At 40.2% G+C, this 20511-nt stretch overlaps 1 protein-coding gene across 5 annotated transcripts in view; it reads right to left on the reverse strand.

The window, feature by feature from the left end:
* VPS13B (vacuolar protein sorting 13 homolog B) overlaps window positions 1–20511 on the reverse strand; it is a 1297298-nt gene that overhangs the window by 542103 nt on the left and 734684 nt on the right. For all 5 annotated transcript variants that reach the window (XM_073550458.1, XM_073550457.1, XM_073550459.1 and 2 more), the window contains exons 24-25: window positions 14212–14432; window positions 6127–6330 (exon numbers count right to left, since the gene is read on the reverse strand). In XM_073550458.1, coding sequence (XP_073406559.1) covers window positions 6127–6330; window positions 14212–14432 — 425 coding nt within the window. The remainder of the gene's footprint in view (window positions 1–6126; window positions 6331–14211; window positions 14433–20511) is intronic.

Genomic DNA, 20511 nt, shown 5'->3' on the forward strand with positions numbered 1-20511 from the left:
TCAAAATGGGGAACATACATTATTAAATTATGGTGGCAAGTGGGGGACATTACGACTGCAGTTATATAATTTACTTTCTAGGGATACTGTTTTCCATGGGGGGGAGGGGGGGACAAGAGGGAGTTCCTGCTACTGTTATATGGCATAAAGTAGAAGTCAGAGAATAAGAGGGGATCTGGAAGAGATCAGGTATAAATTATTTATTTCCTGCAGAACGAGTCCTGGCAGGAAGAAGTGATAGCGGTCTGTGCCAGATGAAGAAGAAAAGTGAAGATGAAGGACTTCCCATAGGCACATCACTGGCGAGTCAGTGTATCACATGCACAATATACACTATATACAGAGCTCCTGTGTATAATGTCACTGGTGATCACTATTACCTATACAGTGACACTATATACAGAGCTCCTGTGTATAATGTCACTGGTGATCACTGTATTACCTGAACACTACACACAGAGATCCTGTGTATAATGTCACTGGTGGTCACTATTACATGTACACTGACACTATACACTCCTGTATATAAGGTGACTGGTGGTAATAACAATGTTGTTAACATTGTGGTTTTTTTCATGATCAGTATTGTAGTATTCGGTCACTATGTGGTGGTAATATGTGGTCTGGTCATGGTGTTGCAGTATTTGTTAACGGTTTGTGATATTATTCGGTTACTATGTGGTGGAATATGTAGTCCAATCATGATGTGGTGGTATTTCTCCCTTGTATGTGGTATTATAATTAATTTTAACCAAAGAAGCCCTTTAATGCAAATTACCATAATTGTACAACCCAGTTATGGGGGCGCACAGCAAATGTACAGGAGTCGCCTGTCATTTACAGTTGATGCTCCACTATAACAGCGAAAACAGCTAACAGCTATTTGCATATAGCTGTAGAGTGGGCCCCTAGGGTCAATTCCTCCTATGGGTCCCAGACACCGTAGTCCAACCATGACTATTAGTCTGTTACTGTAGCACTGCATCTTTTTAAAGTAATACAATCATTTGATTTTGGATGTCACACATTAGTTTTTCAGTAATTGAAAGTGAAAGATCCTCATATAATTAGTCAAAGATTTTTTTTTATTATTTTTTTTTTTTAGAGTGCAAAGAAAAAATAAGGGACATGATAGTGGCACATAGACCAGGTCTACAAAAGAATGACAATATACACTGGCCATAATCAGTCTGAGGAACATGGAGCAATGATCTGAAGTTCAGGTGGGTTGAAGTTTAGCTATGGAAAAACAGAGTAAAGTCTCCTAAGCGTGGGGTTCAGGTCGGTCTTCAGCCTAAGATCCCAGATATTATTAAGCTAGTGTTTAGCATTTTGAGGTGTCTCTATTCTTTCAACAAGCATAAGTAATCTACAAAAAAAAAAACGGATTGGTATAAAAAAATATAACAATCCAGTTTTCGTACATCCAATTAAAAATAGGATATCCATGATGTAGGTATATGTAGGTATCGAGTATGATTAAGGACTTCAGCCAGAAACGTGTAAGAGATAACATGATTTTAATCCTACACCATGTATAACCCATTTTTAATTGGATGTAATAAAAACTGGATTTTTATATTTTCTATGCCAAACCATATTTTTCTTTTTTCCCAAATGGTGGTCATCGGTTGGTGGATTGAAACAGCTCTATATATAGTAGCAACCATACAATTTATCACATGGTGAGGAAATTCAAATTACTTTTTGCCTGTTTAAATATAATTAATGTGTTGTTTAACTACAGCAAATGAAACTGTAGGGGATTTCCATTGTAATACAATATAAATCCTAGTGGTGATGGTACTGATACTGAGGCAGAGTGTTTTGTTATTGACGTGAAGTAGTCGAGATGAGCACATTGAGCCGCAGGACCTTGGCCAGTGGTCCATAGCTGATGGACGGAAACCATGCAGGCATCTCTGGCTCCTTTTTTGCTTAGCTGGCCTGGTGCAAAAACATGATACACACGACACCGTGCCGGGCCGGCTAATCAATAGAGGAGCTGGGGATTTCGGCAGGTAGGAGTTGTCTCACAAGGCTACCGGGCTAGTGTTCAACCAGCATGAAATACCAAACTGGCAGCTGAACTAGGATCCAGCAAAATTATTGGCTCATCTCTAAATGTATCTTCTCTCCGAGAACATGAAAGCATTACAGTTCTCCCTATAAAGGACGAGACACGATAGGCCATGCCAGTCCATAGTGAGTGGACTACAGGGCATGTCTGCTAAATGTGCCAGATGTTGCCAAAGCTATTGCAGTCTCCAAAGCAGATGTTAGAAATATGTGTGGTGGCATAAAATGTGTATCATAAAATTTTTTAGAGAAGAGTATGTTAAAGAAACTGGATTGCTTCCCTGTGAAAACGTAACACAACAGTGAAATCAGTGCTCAATAGATAGTGTAGTGCCGAAGTTAGCCGCCCATTACTCCGTAAGCCGCAACGTGACCTCTGGAGGTGAAGCACTTAAAAATAAGGACGCATATGAGATGCAAAAAATTCAGAGATGCATATTGGCTCATATCCCGTGGATCTACAGTAGCTTCAGGGGTGATAACGGTCAGGGAGCCATTGTGATAAAAGATTTGGTTACGGTAATAGGTAAGGATTTGGAAGGCGGTGGATCATACTGTTCAGCTTTGTCCGCTACGTCCTGACCTAAAATGTTTATGGCCTTACCTACAATTGAGCTACAATTCCATTTCAATATCTTAAGTGTATAAACAAGGGTAAAAGCCTAAAACAATCCAAACAGACTAACTGAAGTGAGGAAACCCAAGACGTAGGAAAACTATAACAGGTGAAAACACGGACAATAATTTTCATTGCAACAAATCATATCCACATCATAATAAGCACGCTCTAGATGTGAGAAAACAACATGCTTAGACGTCTTGAAATCCCTGTACACACCTATTGCACTGTATATTGGTAGCATTTGTGGTGCGGCACAAGCAATTTCTCTACGTCTGGACCCGGCTAAACAGAACATTCAGCTAAAGCTCTTAAAATTAAATCGTGGGTGGGTGTAATTGCTCCTCATAAATGACCCCAAAATGCTGTTGGGGTATCTTCATGCTTGTGATCATCATCTCTCGTCAATTCTATAGAGGCAGGGTACTAGTGACTGAGAAAATTAATATTTCCATAGTCCCAAAGACCAACACAACACAACAAATTAGAGGTCAGTTTACTTGTTCCAATTTTAGAACTCATTTATTCTTTACAAAGGTCTACAACCAAAAAACAATTTTCAGGTGCCAAAGTTTTTTGAATGGATTTAGGGTATTTGGAGGGAGCTGTATTCACAAATCCCATTACTTTTGCTGAAATAGTTTTAGTTTTTGATAAAATTCATCCATGTGTGATAACAAATTCAATAGCTATAGGTCTCTTGACTCTTTAACGGTGTCTTAGGTAAAGAAATATCCCATATAATTATTTTGCATTTCAATTGATAGGCGTACAATGCAATAAGAGTGACTTTGAAGCCAGAATTTTACTGTAATTAATTAACTATTAAATATCTCAAACTAGAGCCAATCTGGCAAAACCAGTCAAATTCTTAATCAGCACCAGAAACTTAAAGAAGGTGTCCACTACTTGGACAACATCTTCTCATACCCCTCGCTTGGCTCCCATAAAATAATAAAGCTTAACCCCTTAACAACCAATGACTGATCGATCAGTCATTGGACGCCTCCCCCTGTTTGGTGCGGGCTCCGGAGATGAGCCCGCACCTTTTCCGGCACATGACAGCTGATCTGATCAGCAGACATGTGCTGCTAACAGTCACAGGAGGAATTGTGATCCTCCCGCAGCTGTTAACCCATTAAATTCCGCTGTCAAAAGGTGTCAGCTTCATTTAAAATGCATTTCCGACTATTGCGTCAGAAATCCGCCCATTGGTGACCCCGTCACGTGATTGCGGGTCACTGATGGCTTGGCATGACAACTGGAGGTTTCCAGGAGACCTCTATGGTTGTAACTGCCTGATTTCTATGAGCACCACCAGGTGGTCAGCGCTCAAGGAAAGTGAGGTGTTCCGCTATATGCAGGCGATCTGATGATCGCTTGTATGTAGCAAAGCCGATCAGATTATGGCAGCTTCTAGTCTTCCATGGAGACTATTGAAGTATGCCAAAAGTGGAAAAAAAATGTTTTTACAAATATATAAAAAAAAATAAAAATATAAAAGTTCAAATCACCCCCCTTTCCCCCAATCAAAATAAAACAATAAAAAAAAACAAACATACACATATTTGGTATTCCGCATTCAAAATGCAATAACGGGCGATCAAAAGATCGTATCTGCACCAAAATAGTATAATTAAAAAGGTCAGCTCGGCAAGCAAAAAATAAGCCCTCACCCAACCCAAGAACACGAAAAATGGAGACGCTACAGTTATGGGATAATGGCACAATTTTTTTTTTTGTAAACAAAGTTTGGATTTTTTTTCACCACTTAGATAACAAAGAACCTAGACATATTTGGTGTCTATGAATTCAAAATGACCTGGAGAGTCATAATGGTAGGTCAGTTTTAGCATTTAGCGAACCTAGCAAAAAAGTTAAATAAAAAACAAGCGTGGAATAGCACTTTTTTTTGCAATTTCACTGCACTTGGAAATTTGTTCCCGTTATCCAGGACACAATATGTTAAAACCAATGGTGTTGTTCAAAAGTACAACTTGTCCCGCAAAAAACAAGCCCTCAGATGGCCTTATTGATGGAAAAATAAATAAAGTTATGGCTCTGGGAAGAAGGATAGCAAAAAATGAAAATGTAAAACCAAAAATACCTCAGGTCATGAAGGGGTTACACTCACCTCCCGTGCTGGCACCATTCTCGCAGTGTCAACACTCGGTCTCCCAGGACTACCGTGCTGTTGTTGTCATGTGATTACCGCAACAGAGAGGAGCCAGAAGACCACACCATCTGATTGCTCCTGCGCGCTGAGAAGAAGCACTTCACCTTTTTAAATTGTGATAGTTTTGGCAGAACAGGGGTTAATAGGCCATGTTGGACACACTGGGAGTCTGCGCTCTCAGCTGAGCTTGTTTAGCCACTCCTACCTCCTATATAATCTGGGTCCTGATTTTAACACATCGTCAGAGTTAGCTTATGCTGCATGGCCTGGAGGAGAGGTGTTTTGGTGGTTATACGAGGAGTTTGGAGGAGTTTTTTATGGCTGTTGCGTGGGTTTTTAAATGTGATAATTCCCTTCCCTCCTCTTATTTTGGTTATTCCTCTGTCTTCCATTCCCCGCTGCATTCCTCTGTTATATGTGAGTATGAATATTTGTATGCTTGGTACTTTCAGTTACTCTTGTTCATGTTGCCTTGTTCGTTGGGTTGGCGTACTGTGGTGCACGGCAGCTCCCCTCTTCCCTGGGTGGGGAAGGGAACAGACGGAGGGCAGATTCAGGAGATAAGACAAGGGTAGAGGCCCCGGCATCTTCACTTTCAGAAGTATCCCAGGTAATAGGGTAAGCTACCATTAAGGACAGGGAAGGAAACCCTGGTCCCGGGTCACCCGACAGCTGAGTTTTAACAGTTGTTGTTACACTGGTGCTCAAACAACACTGTCGCCACTGTCCCTGCCTACTGTATAATTGGGCAGGAAGAGGAAGTCAGATTTCAGCTGCAGCCCGTACTTCCTACTCATATTCGATTTGTCCGAATGTGGAGACAGTGACGACACCGCTGATTGGGCACCGGCGTCACGTGTCATAACAACTGCACAGGTGCCCCAGGAGAGTGAGTGCCGACACTGCAAGAACGGCGCCGGCACGGGAAACTAACAATTTTAATCAAGAAAGGGTCGTCCTAGTAGTGGACAACCCCTCTAATATAAAACCGTTCAGACATCGTTGTCAGAAAAGTAATGTATACCAGTGATATCCATGCATTACAAACTTCATTACAAGCATAAGATGCAGATTTTATCACTACAGCTATGCTAGGCACTAGGACCAGTTTCTATGTCGTAAGGCCATAGGTGGTCTACTCAGAAGAGATGAAGGACATGTATATTGAAGGATGTGCTGTGAAACATAATTTATATAGTGTGCTGTAATGCTTCATGTGCTGACAGTGTGCGCATTCATCACAGACACTTACCTCAGTAGTGGTCCCAATGTCAGCAGATGGGCTGCATGTGCTGGTATCTGGAGGCGCTGTGCCAACACTGCTCCTGATTGGAGAGCTGGGGGTCGGACCGGCCGAAGAGTCAAAATACACTGAAGACTGGTACAAAACTCCTCTCTTCTGAATCTTCCCCCACACTTTGCTTATAGTGTTTGTCAGCTGGTATAACAATTGTACCTAGAATTTAGGGAAAAATTAAAAAAAAAAAAAAAGTTTATGAAAACTGCTTGTATAAAAAGACTGTGCTGAAACTGAAATATACAGTAACACGACCTTACCATGCAAAGATGATTTATGAGAATGCAACATACACTAAGGGCTTGCTCACACATTACATTTTTGCAGTGGGAAAACGCATTTTGCAGTACCAGCAAAGTGAATGCGATTTCTGACATTTCATGCACATGCTGCATATTTTTTCCTTGCAGATTTGAACCACAAAAGTGTTTTTATTTTTTTCTCACATCTGCAACAAGGTTGTGTTTTTCACCCACTCAAAAGAATGGGAAAATAATGCACATAACAAAAATAAAAAATACTCAGGTTTTTGAAGCAGAAAAATCTGATGCAAATACTTAACATGTCGGAAATATAACATTCTTCTTTTTTATTGGTTTCACAAATACTCAATATGTGCACATAGCCCTATGAGCAATTTTGATACCACAAGGGTCCTGCTTTATCTGTCCGTGCAAAAACACTCCTCATACAGTGACATTAGCGAAGGCAGTGTGTCTACGCATTACACACAGTACTATGTTGCAGTGACAGCACAATCTCCAACTTAAAATCATACACTCTAATCAAGAAAAGTAATCAAAACTGACACAGAAAATGTACACAGATTTATATATACATATATGTATAAATATATATTACTAGAAAAAAATATATACAGTATCCAATATATATATATATATATATATATATATATATACACACATACATACATACACACACACACTATATATATGGCCCCCCTGCCGGTATAGCTGATCGCTGCAAGAAACCTCTGGACATATTTTTCGTCGCTGGTCTCCCGCTGGCCAGCACGCATCGCTGCGTGTGACAGGCGGGAGACCAGCGATCAGCTGTAAAAAATAATAATAATAATAAAAAAAAAAATATTGTTATTCTCACCTTCCGACGTCCCGCGCAGCATTCCTCTCTCCACGCTCCGGTCCCAGTGATCCTTTGCACGAAAGACCGCGAGACCGTGACATTCTCGTGGTCATTCTCGCAAAGGATTACTGGGACCGGAGCGTGGAGAGAGGCGGGAATGCTGCGCGGGACGTCGGAAGGTGAGAACAACAATATTTTTTATTTTAATTCTATTTTTTTACCTGGATATGGCATCAGCGCTAACGAACACAGCGATGCCGGGCGCTCGGCATCGCTGTGCTGATCGCTGGTGAAGCTGTCTGTTTGACAGCTCACCAGCGCTCACATAGCGACTTACCAGCGATCCTGACACGTTGATGTCATTGTCGGGATCGCTGGTAAGTCGCTATGTGTGACTCCAGCTTTATGCTTCCGGCTCCATTTTTCCTCCTCACTATCCTGTGTCAGAATGCAGCAGGAACCTTTGTCTTCTATCCAGTCTGCAGTAAGACAAAAGGAGACTAAACTAAGGTTTTAGAACTAAATGAATGCATGTGAACAACATTGTGGAGAGTGACATGCCAGTGTAAGGAGACTTATAGGCCATGCAATGCTCCTCTGGTAAATTATGTCAGGTATGTCACTCTCCACAGGGAGAGAAGTTACACCTTAGGCCTCATAACCATAGCCTCTCATACAGACAAATCAGATCTCATGTTTTTCACAGAGGAGGTGCAAACACCCCGAAACACGTGTCTGCAAATTGACATTTTGGTTTGGTTTTTAGTCTAAGTCATATGACAAGGCTCGTTAAAGGGTCAATATTGACTTTTAGAATTGCTACTTCCAATAGGTGGCACTAAAGTTCAAGTTCTTTACCTCTCTGAAGAGGCGACTTGCATATATGAACAAAAATTCTAATACCACACCAACCCATTCAGCACTGTCACAGATTGTCTGACATTGATCCATTAAAAATGGACATATCCATATTGCAGGATAAATGTTATATCAAATCCAACAGACTAATTACCTGTTATTACTTTTTGCTCTATAGCTCGGTCCCTAACTGCTCTTATGTCTCCAACAAATATTTCTGTATTTGAGTGGTTTGTGCCCATTTACAGATTCCACAGGCCACAAAAGGCAGTACATGGACTAAGAAAAAATGGTGACCTTTCATCATGGTCAATAAGTGGTGATGTAATGATGAACAAGGTGCGGGAAGTGCAAGTCTGGTATCAAGGTATACGAAGGAGAGCAGATTTTACTTGTCTGTCTGGTTACACTACAAGGAATGTTTCCTCTATTTTCTCAGTTTGCCCACATATATAAAGAAAACATTTGGCCATAAATATAAAAATAAAGGAATTCCAAAAAGTAGAAATTTTGCATTGACTTAGGCCTCATTCAGACATGACAGTCCATGGGGGAGTTCACGTGTTTTTTTTTTTCCCCAGAGTGGTCTATGTAAAATCGCAGAGAAATGTCTGATTTTGACGAGTGTTGGATACAATTTGTCTACGCAAATCTAGGGTTCCGTGAAAAAGTTTTTCACGGACAGATGGATTGGAGAAACGTTTTCCCCCTATAATAGAAAAACTGATGAAACCCTGACCCATCTCTGATGAAACTCATTGTTGAACCTCAGTCCGTTTTTCAGTTTTTGAATGAGGACTTGGAAGAAATGTGAGGCCTTAGTCCTTATTCACTGGTGGCTTTTGAAAGTTGGGGAAACTACATGAGCACCGCCAACAAGCCTGCGCTGTGTCCTTAGCCGATGGCACGTATATACCCCATTCCATAGCCCACTGGGAAATGTCACTGCAATGTTCACAGAAGTAAATGTTTAACTTGCCCATTGTTTGGCTAAGTTTGAAGATATTTATACAAGCGTCCATAAATAAGCATTAATCACGGGATGTATATGACAACGCATTTACCGGACCCTGTATAAAACATGGCGCACACAAGGAATGAGGACAAGGTCTGGATGCCGGCCACAGCTGGATGCCATATATTCCCTACTGAGTCAGTAGAGCCTTTTTTTCCCCCTACATATATTTATATATTTCCAAGACGTCTCCGCCTGGGGACACACACAGCTTTGATGCCGGCTTCTCATATGGGCAGAACAGATGCAGGAAACACCAGGGTCAATCTACATTCAATGTTAAACAGGACTTGATTTCTCAATATGATGAAAGCTTTCAACACTATACAATTTAGCTACATTTCCATAAATGCTTCTTGAACTTCTGTGCTTTGTCCCGATTTGCCTAAGTGTAGCTCGAAGCAATTTGCGCCATTTATTCGCCGGAACACTTGACCTACCGTTCAGTTTGGAACATAATAAATGAAAATTACCCAAGAACTGATGAGCCCACAACTGGTAATACAGTCTCTCCGTAGATTGCATTTGTGTGAGATTTTGTTTCCAGTTTTTATCATGTAAATGTGGCAAAAATGGAAAGTACGGTAATTTTGTCTCATGGGTTAAGGCCAAGTTCACACAGGGACGTGCACCAACAATCACTACTAGAAATATAGCTAACAAAAGTTACGAATCTACAATGCAGATATTTATACAGACATCAGACAACCCCTGTGTGATGTGGGGAGATATCTTATTTCTGCAGCACTATAAGGGTTGTTTACACGTAGTAAAGAAACAGCAAAAGGAGTAAAATTTCGGAAATTAATTTACAAGATGCATTTTGTAATTGCGTTTTTAAAAAAAAAAAAAACACAGGATGTCAACTCTTTCAGAGTTTTTACTGCGGTATTTCCCCATTGAGAACAAGATTGCTTAGCCTGTTAGACAATCTCTGCATGACATGTCCGAGTTTGGTCTGATTCGTGGACCAAACTTGTCCAATCAAGTGACATGATTTGCAAAAAACTGGACAGAATACTAACGCTCTCCACGTACCATCTCCATACGGTCTCTTTTTTAGTGACTAATCCTAAGAAAATTTTTGGAAATTTCCATCATCTCCTCACACCAAAAAAAGATGATAATCCCATCCAGCAGACTGATGAATCCACACCCCAGATGTCATCTTCAACAGTTGTCTACCGGAGTTATAGACCAGGAAACTTTGGGGTCTACTTCTCGCAATTTGTGGGATTCCAATGATAAAGAACCCCAACGATCATTTGAAGGCAAAATTCACATACACAACATTATAGATAACTAAAAGCAAACTACAAAATAAACTGCACAGTGCAACATATAAAAAAGCCTTTTCCAGTGCCAAAAAATACTGAATTAACAAAAAAAAAATCAGTTTGTACAAAACTGATTTATTTTTTTCCAAAAACGGAAGAAGTGTCTGTGTATCATATTTGCAAACATTTTATTACTTTGAATGTTGAATTGCTTTAAATCACGAGAGACCCATTCTCGGGAACATCTTTCCTATAAATGAGACACACAATACACTCGGCAGTGCTGCGCAGGTCACCCAGCTGCGGCTCAGCTGACTGCAGACCAAGACATATTGCAAGACACTCAATACCTCTGCGTGTTGACCAGTCCTGAGTTCCCAGAGCGCATTTTCACAGCACTGACTTGCCAGAATGTTACAGTGATACTCTTAAATTTAGTGCATGTGATGTCCATGTATAATACAAGACACAAAATAAAAAATGTCAGTCTAGGGAGACGTGAATCTGAATCATCTTACAACGTATTCGGAAAGTATCATTTCAGACCACAACTAAAGTGAACTTTTATTTTTAGCATAATTAATGTGTGGCAATTCCGTAGTGGAGGTATAAAGTCAATATACCCTCTCCCCCAGAGAAATCGAAACAGATTCATTATAATGCTTTGAGGTCTATGGGTTCCCATACATGCTCTGATTTAAATGTGGGCTGCTGTTTAGTAGGATTTCTCTATGTAATCTGAGAGCAGCATGATATAGGGGCTTATCATGTTGCTATCCGTGTGTCAAGAGTTGGAGAAGAGGGGTGCACTGACAATCCAACACAATGGGCAGCACTTTGAACACATTTTATAAGTGGTCATAAACTTGTAAATAACTCATGAAAGAATAAAGTTGTGTTAAAACCAAGCACACCATTGTTTTTCTTGTGAAATTCTCAGTAAGTTTGATGTCACATGACCCTCTTCCCATTTAAAAAAATAAAGTTGGATCCAAAATGGCCAACTTCAAAATGGCCACCAAAGTCACCACCCATCTTGAAAAGTTTTTCCCCTCCCATATACTAATGTGCCACAAACAGGAAGTTGATATCTCCAACCATAACCATTTTATTTAGGTGTATCCATATAAATGGCCTACCCTATAGATCCTATCATATGACTGAAGGACAATCTGTGGGAAAGGAATCTACAGATCTAAACAGACTGATAATTGTAATTTTTATACAAATATCATTTATCTTCACGATGAGAACTGCTCTATTGGGAACAAGTAAATTCTAGACTATTCGGCATTTCTTCATTGCACCAAATGAAAACTGATTCAATGTAGAGAAACATCAATGTTAATCTAAAATTGGAGCTCTCAAGGAAGGAAAACACTGCAATAAAAAGCGCAATCTACACAGGTCAATATCTCAGTTTATAAGCATCGAGAGCTCCATTCAGGAGAAGAGATTACTTTGCCGAATAGCAATGACTATGTCTCGCTTCTTTCATGGTTTTATCTATGGCTAACTTGAATTAAAATCATACATCTAATCAGAACCCTCAAAGGAAAAACCTCCTCTCTTCTGGGGTAGATTATTAATGCTGTGCTAAATTGGAATTTAGGACTAATAGAATCATAGAATTGTAGAGTTGGAAGGGACCTCCTGGGCCATCTAGTCCAACCCCCTGCTCAAAGCAGGATTCGCTAAATCACTAGTTATATTGTTTGCCATGTCAATAGTTTTATGGGTGTCAGCCTAAAATAAAGTTGGTGTATAGTACACACAAAGTGACACTGAATATGGGCACCATTTTTCGTAATAGAAAAATAAGTGGTAGCCGACCCAGTCCATTGCGTCTACTGGTAATTTGAAACTATCCTTTCATAGGAGGGATCTGGCAGATGAATTAGCTTGTCATAAACTAGTCAGTGCATGGACAGATGCTCATTCAGTCAACATCTATTTCTTTGGACTTCTTCATGCAGGGCTTCAACCACCCGGGCACCCATATTTTCTGTATGTGAAGAGAGGAGCCAATAGACTGCCAGAAGCCTCGGCAGCAGCTTATCTACAGAAACAACAAAGGGATGTGGCCTTTAAATTTCGTTTGCACGAGCCTTCCCTTATTGACAATACCAATCTTGAAGGGAAGAGTCGAGAGGCCCTCCTAAACAGTAAAAGGAATCTGTCAGCACATTTTTTAATCTAATCTAAAAGCAGCATGACGTAGGGGCTGAGGCCCGGATTCCACTGACATGTCACTTACTGGGTGTTGCTGTTTCTATCAAATCAGTGTTTTATCAGTAGATTATCACCACAGAACTAGGTTTCTTGTGTCACCTAGTCCTCCTGCTCTGTGCAACCCAACCCACCACTGCTTAGCAGCTTTCTGTGAATATACAGTGTACACAGATAGCAGCCAATGAGTGTTGTGGGCGGGGTTATACGGAGCTCAGCATTCAGAGCACTGCTAAATCTGCAGCAGAGAAAACTGGTTGTACGAAAATGACAGCAAGCAGACCAACAAGAGACATCACTGTAATCAGTGCTCCAACACCATGATGCTCTCAGATCCCAGAGCAAACTCTGCTGACAGATTCCTTTTAAATAATTAGCCAGTCCTGCAGGTTTGGATCTAAGTCAGTTTTGGATGACTTAGATCCAATTCTTCGAATTTACTCCCTTAGACTTATTGAAAAAGACATTATCTCAGCAAGTATGATTCCAGGAGCGAAATCTATTGGCTATCTCAGGTGTATGACCAACTTCTAATAAAATACTGTAGTAATTTTTCTTGCATGAAAAAAACAAACCAAAATCACATCACATCAGGGTTAGTGATTCTAATACAAAACAACCTCTACACAGAAATCCCCAATCATTCCGAATTCCATTTCATAAAGAGAACGTGACACGAAAGGGGCAGCATGAAGGCCATCAGCGTAACAGAGGGCAAGCTTCAAAACTGAACCCACACACGCTGCCAGTTATAAAGAACACAAACAAAAAGCAAACTCAGGTCACAATGTGTGTCCCCAAGCACCTTCAAACTCCACTTTTGCTGTGATGTATTCCAGACACACTTAAGTGCCTGCCGCCTTCCAATCAGAACTTCATGTAGCGTGAAAAAGCACAAGGGTGTGAACCCGACTGGAGGAATTTTTATTGTTCTTTAGCACGTGCGTCCACAAGTCAGCACCATCATGCGTCAGGATCTGCAAAAACAGCACATCTGCTACTTATTTCTTCCCGTCAGGCCAAAGAAGTCTTGGCTAGAAGGAGCTCCAGTTACACAAACCCACAAATACATCAAAGTAAACAGTATTCAAATTGCACAAGCCCTGCCATGGCTACCACAACTTTAAGTATTTTGGTTAATGGGTATGCACAACTATAGATCTTACTTTCAAGGGTGAGGAACTAAAATCGATAAGAAAGTTACAGCTATTAGACATTTCATCTAAGATAGAAGTAACTATTTTTTTTCCTACTAGGAACTGACACAAAGTTATGTTTCTTTAATGATAACGGCACAATCCAGAAGCAAACAGCTATAAACAAAGTATAATGTAACACAGATGAGAAAAACGGATTATTCCTCAAGGATTACGTTGATTTAGGATAGGATCACATGACCGTTTCACTCCATAACATAAAAATAATCCGAATATTATGGTCAGAGCGTGGTCAGAGCTTTAAAATAGTTTGATCAGAGCTTGGGAAGAGTGGTGGTCATGCATGTGTACACTCATTGTCTATAAAACAAATTGAAAAATGACTATAAGATTTACTGACCTGTGGATTTGAGCATTTTATTTCCAGAGGTTCCAAGTCGACGTGTAGACAGACAACAAACGAATGGCCAGCTTCAGGACCAGCAGACGGCAGGGCGTGAGAAGTGACTGCCAGGGTAGAGGTACAGCCCATCGGTTCTACTAGGTTCAATATGACTTGATGCTCCACAAGAGTGTAGACACTAAAGTTATGGAGGTTTATGGTCCAAGGAAAAGCAACACCTAAAGAGAAAAAAAAAAAAAAATTATATGTATATAATATGTAAGTTAGCATTTAGTGTAATGGGAAGGATTGTGTACAAACTGTTTGTTTCTGCATTAAAAATAAATATATTGAATAAATACCTAAAAAAATTGTAGCATTGTAGAGTTGATTAGATTGAGAATTTAGGATGAGAAATCAGAGGGGGTAGGGTTGTGGGGAGAAGAGAATTTGGGGGGTGGTATATAAAAAAAAAATAATGTTTCTATATACTGTTAACATTATTTGTAATGTCTTTGAAACATTTACTAAAACTATTTTAAAAAAGGAACAGTATCTTAACATCTGATAAAAATGATGCACAGCACATCTGTTTAACAGAGACCCTACAAAGCTTTGAGCACTTTACAGAGATGGATACATAGGTGATATTAGATATGAGGACACAACCATTTCTGGTAGGTTTGAACATACATTTTGTATGTAATTATTACAGATAACTTTCTCAGAAGAGGTTGCAGCCTGCTTGTGAAAAGACAATTTCATAAAGACTATTGTTAACAAGTGTGAGGCAGTGACAGTTGTCATATGCGAGGGTAGCTATGTGACCCCCAGGATGCGCATGGAAGTATTTTAAAACCGCTGGAGAGCATTGTAGTCACAGATATAGCTGTGATTGCAGTGCAAAATAAAAGTAAATTTGGTTTTCGGCAAGCTATTTGCCAAAGGCAGATTTAAGAAAACCAGGCATGGGATTTTATTTTTGGAGCAGACTACAGAATGATAGTGGGGCAGTTTGCTACCTCCGGGCTGGGACTTACAAGTGGCCCATGGCCACAGATTCCATTTAAAAACCCTGCAGCAGAGGGGTGGGGTGTGTCAGAATTGGTTTGCAAACTGCAGAGCAGGTGGCTCTGCAAGCTTCAGCCTTTCTGAAGTAACACGGAGCCCAGCAGAGCCAAAAGGCCTGGCACCCCTCAACGTGACACGGTGGAACAGCTGCCCACGGCAACTGGTCTCGGATACGGACTTGTCTTGTTTCCCGGCTGCGATCCACAGGATACCTTTTGTTTTCCATATGTGAGTATGTTGGACATTAAGGAGACTTTGTTTTTGACCTTTCCTGGGTCACTGCTTGTCTGTGACACTGCACCAACCCCACTGCACTACACAAGGGATAATAAACTAAGGGAAATCAAACTTCTTGTCAATTACTCAGCATGGCATTACAGAAGCATTTACATGGACTATGATGAATCTCTGCCCTTCAAGGATGGACACAATACAGGCACAGATTAACTAAGCTGACAGTGCTTGGAGAAGCCTCTTGGAAACCCATCTTCTCCAAACTTGTGGACTGCCTGCATATACAGTCATGGCAGAAAGTGTTGGCACCCTTGAAATTTTTGAGAAAATTACAAGTCTCTTCAGAGAGGAAGAGGACTAGAACACGCTAGTGCCACCTATAAGAAGTAGCAATCCTAAAAGTAAAGGTACTGTCACACTTAGCGATGCACCAGCGATCCCGACCAGCGATATGACGTACATCGCTAAGTGGTCGCTAGTGAGCTGCCACACAGGCAGATCTCACCAGCGACATCGCTGGGGTCGGGGGTCGCTACTTACCTGTCAGACGAGGCGATCCTGATGTCCTCCCGCCCGCGTCCACGCGTCGCTCGTCTCCACAGCAGGAAGCCCAGCAGGAAGCTGACGACGAGAAACGGTCCAGGACGTTCTCACGCGATCAGCGATAACCAGCGGAGGAGCAGTCAGAGGTAAGTTTCAGGCATAGCGATATCGCTAGCAATATCGCTATAACGTCACAAAAACCAGTGACGTTATAGCGATATCGCTAGCGATATCGCTTAGTGTGACAGGCCCTTTAATGTGGACTCTTTAATGAGCCTTGTCACAAGACTTAGGATAAAAGACAAAACCAGAATCTTAATTTGCAGACACTGTTGCACTGCTCCTCGTCAGTGCAAAGTGTGAGATCTGGTTTGGCTGTGTGAGAGGTATCTGTCCGGAATCAAAGGGATAACATTTCTCTTTGCAGAAAGTGACATGTTAAGCATGCCACGATGAGGAGATTTTAAGCAGCAATGCTCCTCTGAGAAATAATGAAAATGAAGTATTTCTCACAGAAAACTATTAGTGAAATTACATATGCTTTCTTATACATATATTTATTTCCTTTGTGTGTATTCGAGCAACACAAAAAAAACGGCAAATTGGTCAGAATTTAAAAAAAAAAAGGGCCAGACAACTTAATCTTAAACTTCTCAACTGGAATTTTGGACCACTCCTTCTTTTGCAAACTGCTCCGTGTGTGAAATTATGTCCAATTTGCCTTTTTTCTCATTTTTTTTGTGTTGTTCAAATACACAGTAAGGAAATCAATATGTGTATAACAAAACATGAGTAATTGCAATAATTTTCTGGGAGAAATACCGTACTTTATTTTCTGGAACAATTTCATAGGTGCCAACATTTTCAGCCATGACTATTAGTGATGATGAATTTTAATTATCCCTGCTTGTGCCAATGCATATAATGTGGAGGACTGTGGGAATAAACACACAGACCTTGTAAATTGGGGATCACAGTGATTAAAAAAAAAGAAGCACTCTGCCTATTTTTGGAGTGGTACGGTTAGGAAAACATATGAAAAACGGACAATAAAAAGAACACTAAGAAACAGAGTTAAAGTGGCATTCTCATGTTTGGAAACATTCCCTTATCCACAAGATAGTGGATACCTTTTTGACCACAGGTACCCCAGTTGATCCACAGATCTTGGTCTATAAAGAACCTTGTGTGAATGGAGCAATAGTCAAACATGTGCATTACCGCTCCAGTTTTTCTTAACAGGACAGCCAGAAGTAGCTGAATGAAGAGCTCAGCTGGTCTCCAGCATTCCTGTAGGAATGAATGGAGCAGCAGTGCATGTGATCAACCATTGTTCCACTGACATGGGTTCTGAGATCCATTTCTTGGGATTGGCGAGGGTCTCGGTGGTCAGAACGTTATTCCCCTATTCTGTGGATAGAGGATAATTTCTTGACAATACATCTTAAGTCTGCATACAAGTAAATAATGTAACATGAATTGTCCCTGACATCCCACACATGCGGTTATAACACATCAGATGTTTTCAAAGAGTATGTTTTTTATCCGTAGGAGCTAGAAACAATAAAATTGACTTTTTCAGGCACAATCCATGTCATATCTTCCATATAATCAAAAAGTGGATAGACATGTCTGCCTAATATTATGGCATTAAATTGCAATTCCTGAAAAGGTGAAGGGTCCCATCAACACACTTGGAAATCTCAACATTATCAAAGTTCTAAGTTTAAAATTTCTCCAGTGCTTCTTACTTTAGATTATTTCTTATCCAGGAAATTGGTTTATGTAACAATGTTTCTTTAACACCATGTACAGTATATACTGGATTCCCTATTGGAGGACCATGTATATAATGTCAACCAAGATCCATTAAGTGCGATCTGACCACAGTTCTAAACAATGACGAGGAATCAGCATTATTCTATAGGTAAAGTACAGGGTTGTGCCAATCCTACGAGCTTGGTAGCCCAAGAGCCTAGATATTAGCTGGTTGAGTCTACTTTACATAGGTTTATTGTCTGTTGAAGCCCTTTTTGGCTTGCGGCAAAGCAAACCACAAATTCCTAATGTGTACAGTAAATTGTGCACCCCGCTACTAATTAAATTCAATTCCCAAAGTCACATTTAACGAATGCATTGCATTCATGCCAATTTATAAAATTTGTGGCACTATTTGCACACAATAAAAATCTAGTCCCCGATTCATCATTGCCTTTGTGCCTAATTTTGTCTAGATGAGTGTCTTGTGCCTTTGTTTTGCACCCAACTCATTATTTTATTTGCCCTTTTTTAAGTCTATCTTATATATGCTCGACTGGTTGTTTTTTTTTCCGTTTTACACTTTGTAGGCGAAGTTTATCGATTCCATATGTTTTTGCCTGATTCATCAATAGCGAGATTCTAAATGGTCACAAAGCACAACTCCACTCCAGTCCTTCCTTGGAGTATTTTTATGTTTGCTGATATTTTGGCGCAATTTCAGCAATGTATGTGCCTTTTTGCACTATAAAATCCAAAATCAGTTTGATACAGGAAAACAGTCAAATTTTGACTTTATGTCAAATTTTTGAAACACATTCACTCTGGTAAAGAATTTTGTGCAAAAACGGCAACTAATATCACAAGACCAAAAAGGAAATTGACTTAAAAAAAAGCACCGCAAATGATGAATCGAGCCCCGAGTCTTTAATTACAAAAATTATTTTAGAAATGAATCTCAAAAGTAATACAAATTAGGTGTCTACCCAACAAATCAAGCAGTCTCCTTTACATAATTTGCATTTATGTAACAGGGCCAATTTTGTAAATTCTGACCAATATCACTTTATGTGGTCATAACTCTGGAATGCTTCAACAAATCCCAGTGATTTTGAGACTGTTTTTTCGTGGCACATTATAATTTATGATAGTGGTAATTTTAGATTGATATATTTTGTGTTTATTTATAAAAAAATATCAGAAACTAGACAAAAATGTAAAAAAAAATGCAATTTTCAAACTTTGAATGATTATCCCTTTAATCCAGATAGTCATACCACAGAAAAACATTAATAAACAATATTTCCCTCATGCCTGCTTTACATCAGCACCATTTTTAAAACACTTATTTATTTTGTTAGCCTTTTAGGAGGTTTAAAAATGTAGCAATAATTTTTCATTTTTTCAAGGAAATTTACAAAATTTATTTTTTTTGAGGGACCTATCCAAGTTTGAAGTTACTTTAGGGATGCTATATATTGGAAAACCCAAAAAGTGATACTATTTTAAAAACTGCACCCCCTGACATATTGAAAACTGCTGTCAGGTAGTTTATTAACCCTTCAGGTGATTTTCAGGAATTAATGCAAAGTGGTATAGCAGGAATGAAAAAGTGTTTGTTTACCACCTAAATGTTGCTAACTTCTGAACTGGCCACTGTAGCCGGCAGACTCTAAAGGCCCTTTTACATTTAGCGATGCACCAGCGATCCGACCAGCGATCCGACCCGGTCAGGATCACTGGTGCATCGCTAAATGATTGCTAGTGAGCTGTCACACAGGCAGACCTCACAGCGATGCAGCAGTGACGCAGCGCACGATACTCACCTTTCACACACAGCGATCCTGGCGTCCACGCGTCGCTCCTTGTCACAGCAGGAAGCCCCAGCAGGAAGCGGACGACGAGAAATAGAGCCGGACATTCTCGCGCGATCAGCGATGGACAGCGGGGGAGCCGGTCGGAGTTAAGTATCACACATAGCGATATTGCTATAACATCACAAAATCGGTGACGTTATAGCGATATCGCTATGTGTGAAACACCCTTAAGGCCACTATTTGGCCATGAACTGCTATGGCAAACATCAGGACCACATAATCATGATCTCGGTGTGTCAATTAGATTAAAGTGCAAGCCCCCACAATCTATTAACCATTTATTTGATGTAGTCACTTTTGACAGCAGCAACTAAGGGGTTAAACAGATATGGATGGTGCCAACACCGATCATTTGTGATACAGCAAGTTGTCAGATATAGTGGACACCTGACAACTGCTGGATTGTCACCTGTATGGGGATGATATTCCCTTACATCTCAGGTCAGTAAATATACGTATTGGCTGTCATGAAGGGGTTTAAAGGGTATTCCTCTCTGTGGTATTTATGGTATATCCAAGATATGCTGAGTGTCTGATGAATGCCCACTTCTTAAAAATGGGGTCCAGTCTCATGTTGTCAGGGATGAAGGGATTGGCACACATGCAAGTAACCTTATTTGGCAATTTTTAGAAATCCTGTAGCAGTAATTGCATATATCCCGTAGATATGTCATAAATGCTGAAGATGGGAATACCCTATTAATCCAGGGATAATTATTAAAAGAAAAAAAAATACACATGCTGCCTAAAAAACTCTCAAGTGGAGAGGTGGGAGAATTTTGAGGAAAAAAAAGCACAGGCCAAAACTTTTAGTACAGGGGGAAAACCGGTCAAA

Source organism: Dendrobates tinctorius, unplaced genomic scaffold (assembly GCF_039654945.1).
Source record: "Dendrobates tinctorius isolate UK_male_01 unplaced genomic scaffold, ASM3965494v1 ptg000165l, whole genome shotgun sequence".
Taxonomy (NCBI): Eukaryota; Metazoa; Chordata; class Amphibia; order Anura; family Dendrobatidae; genus Dendrobates; species Dendrobates tinctorius.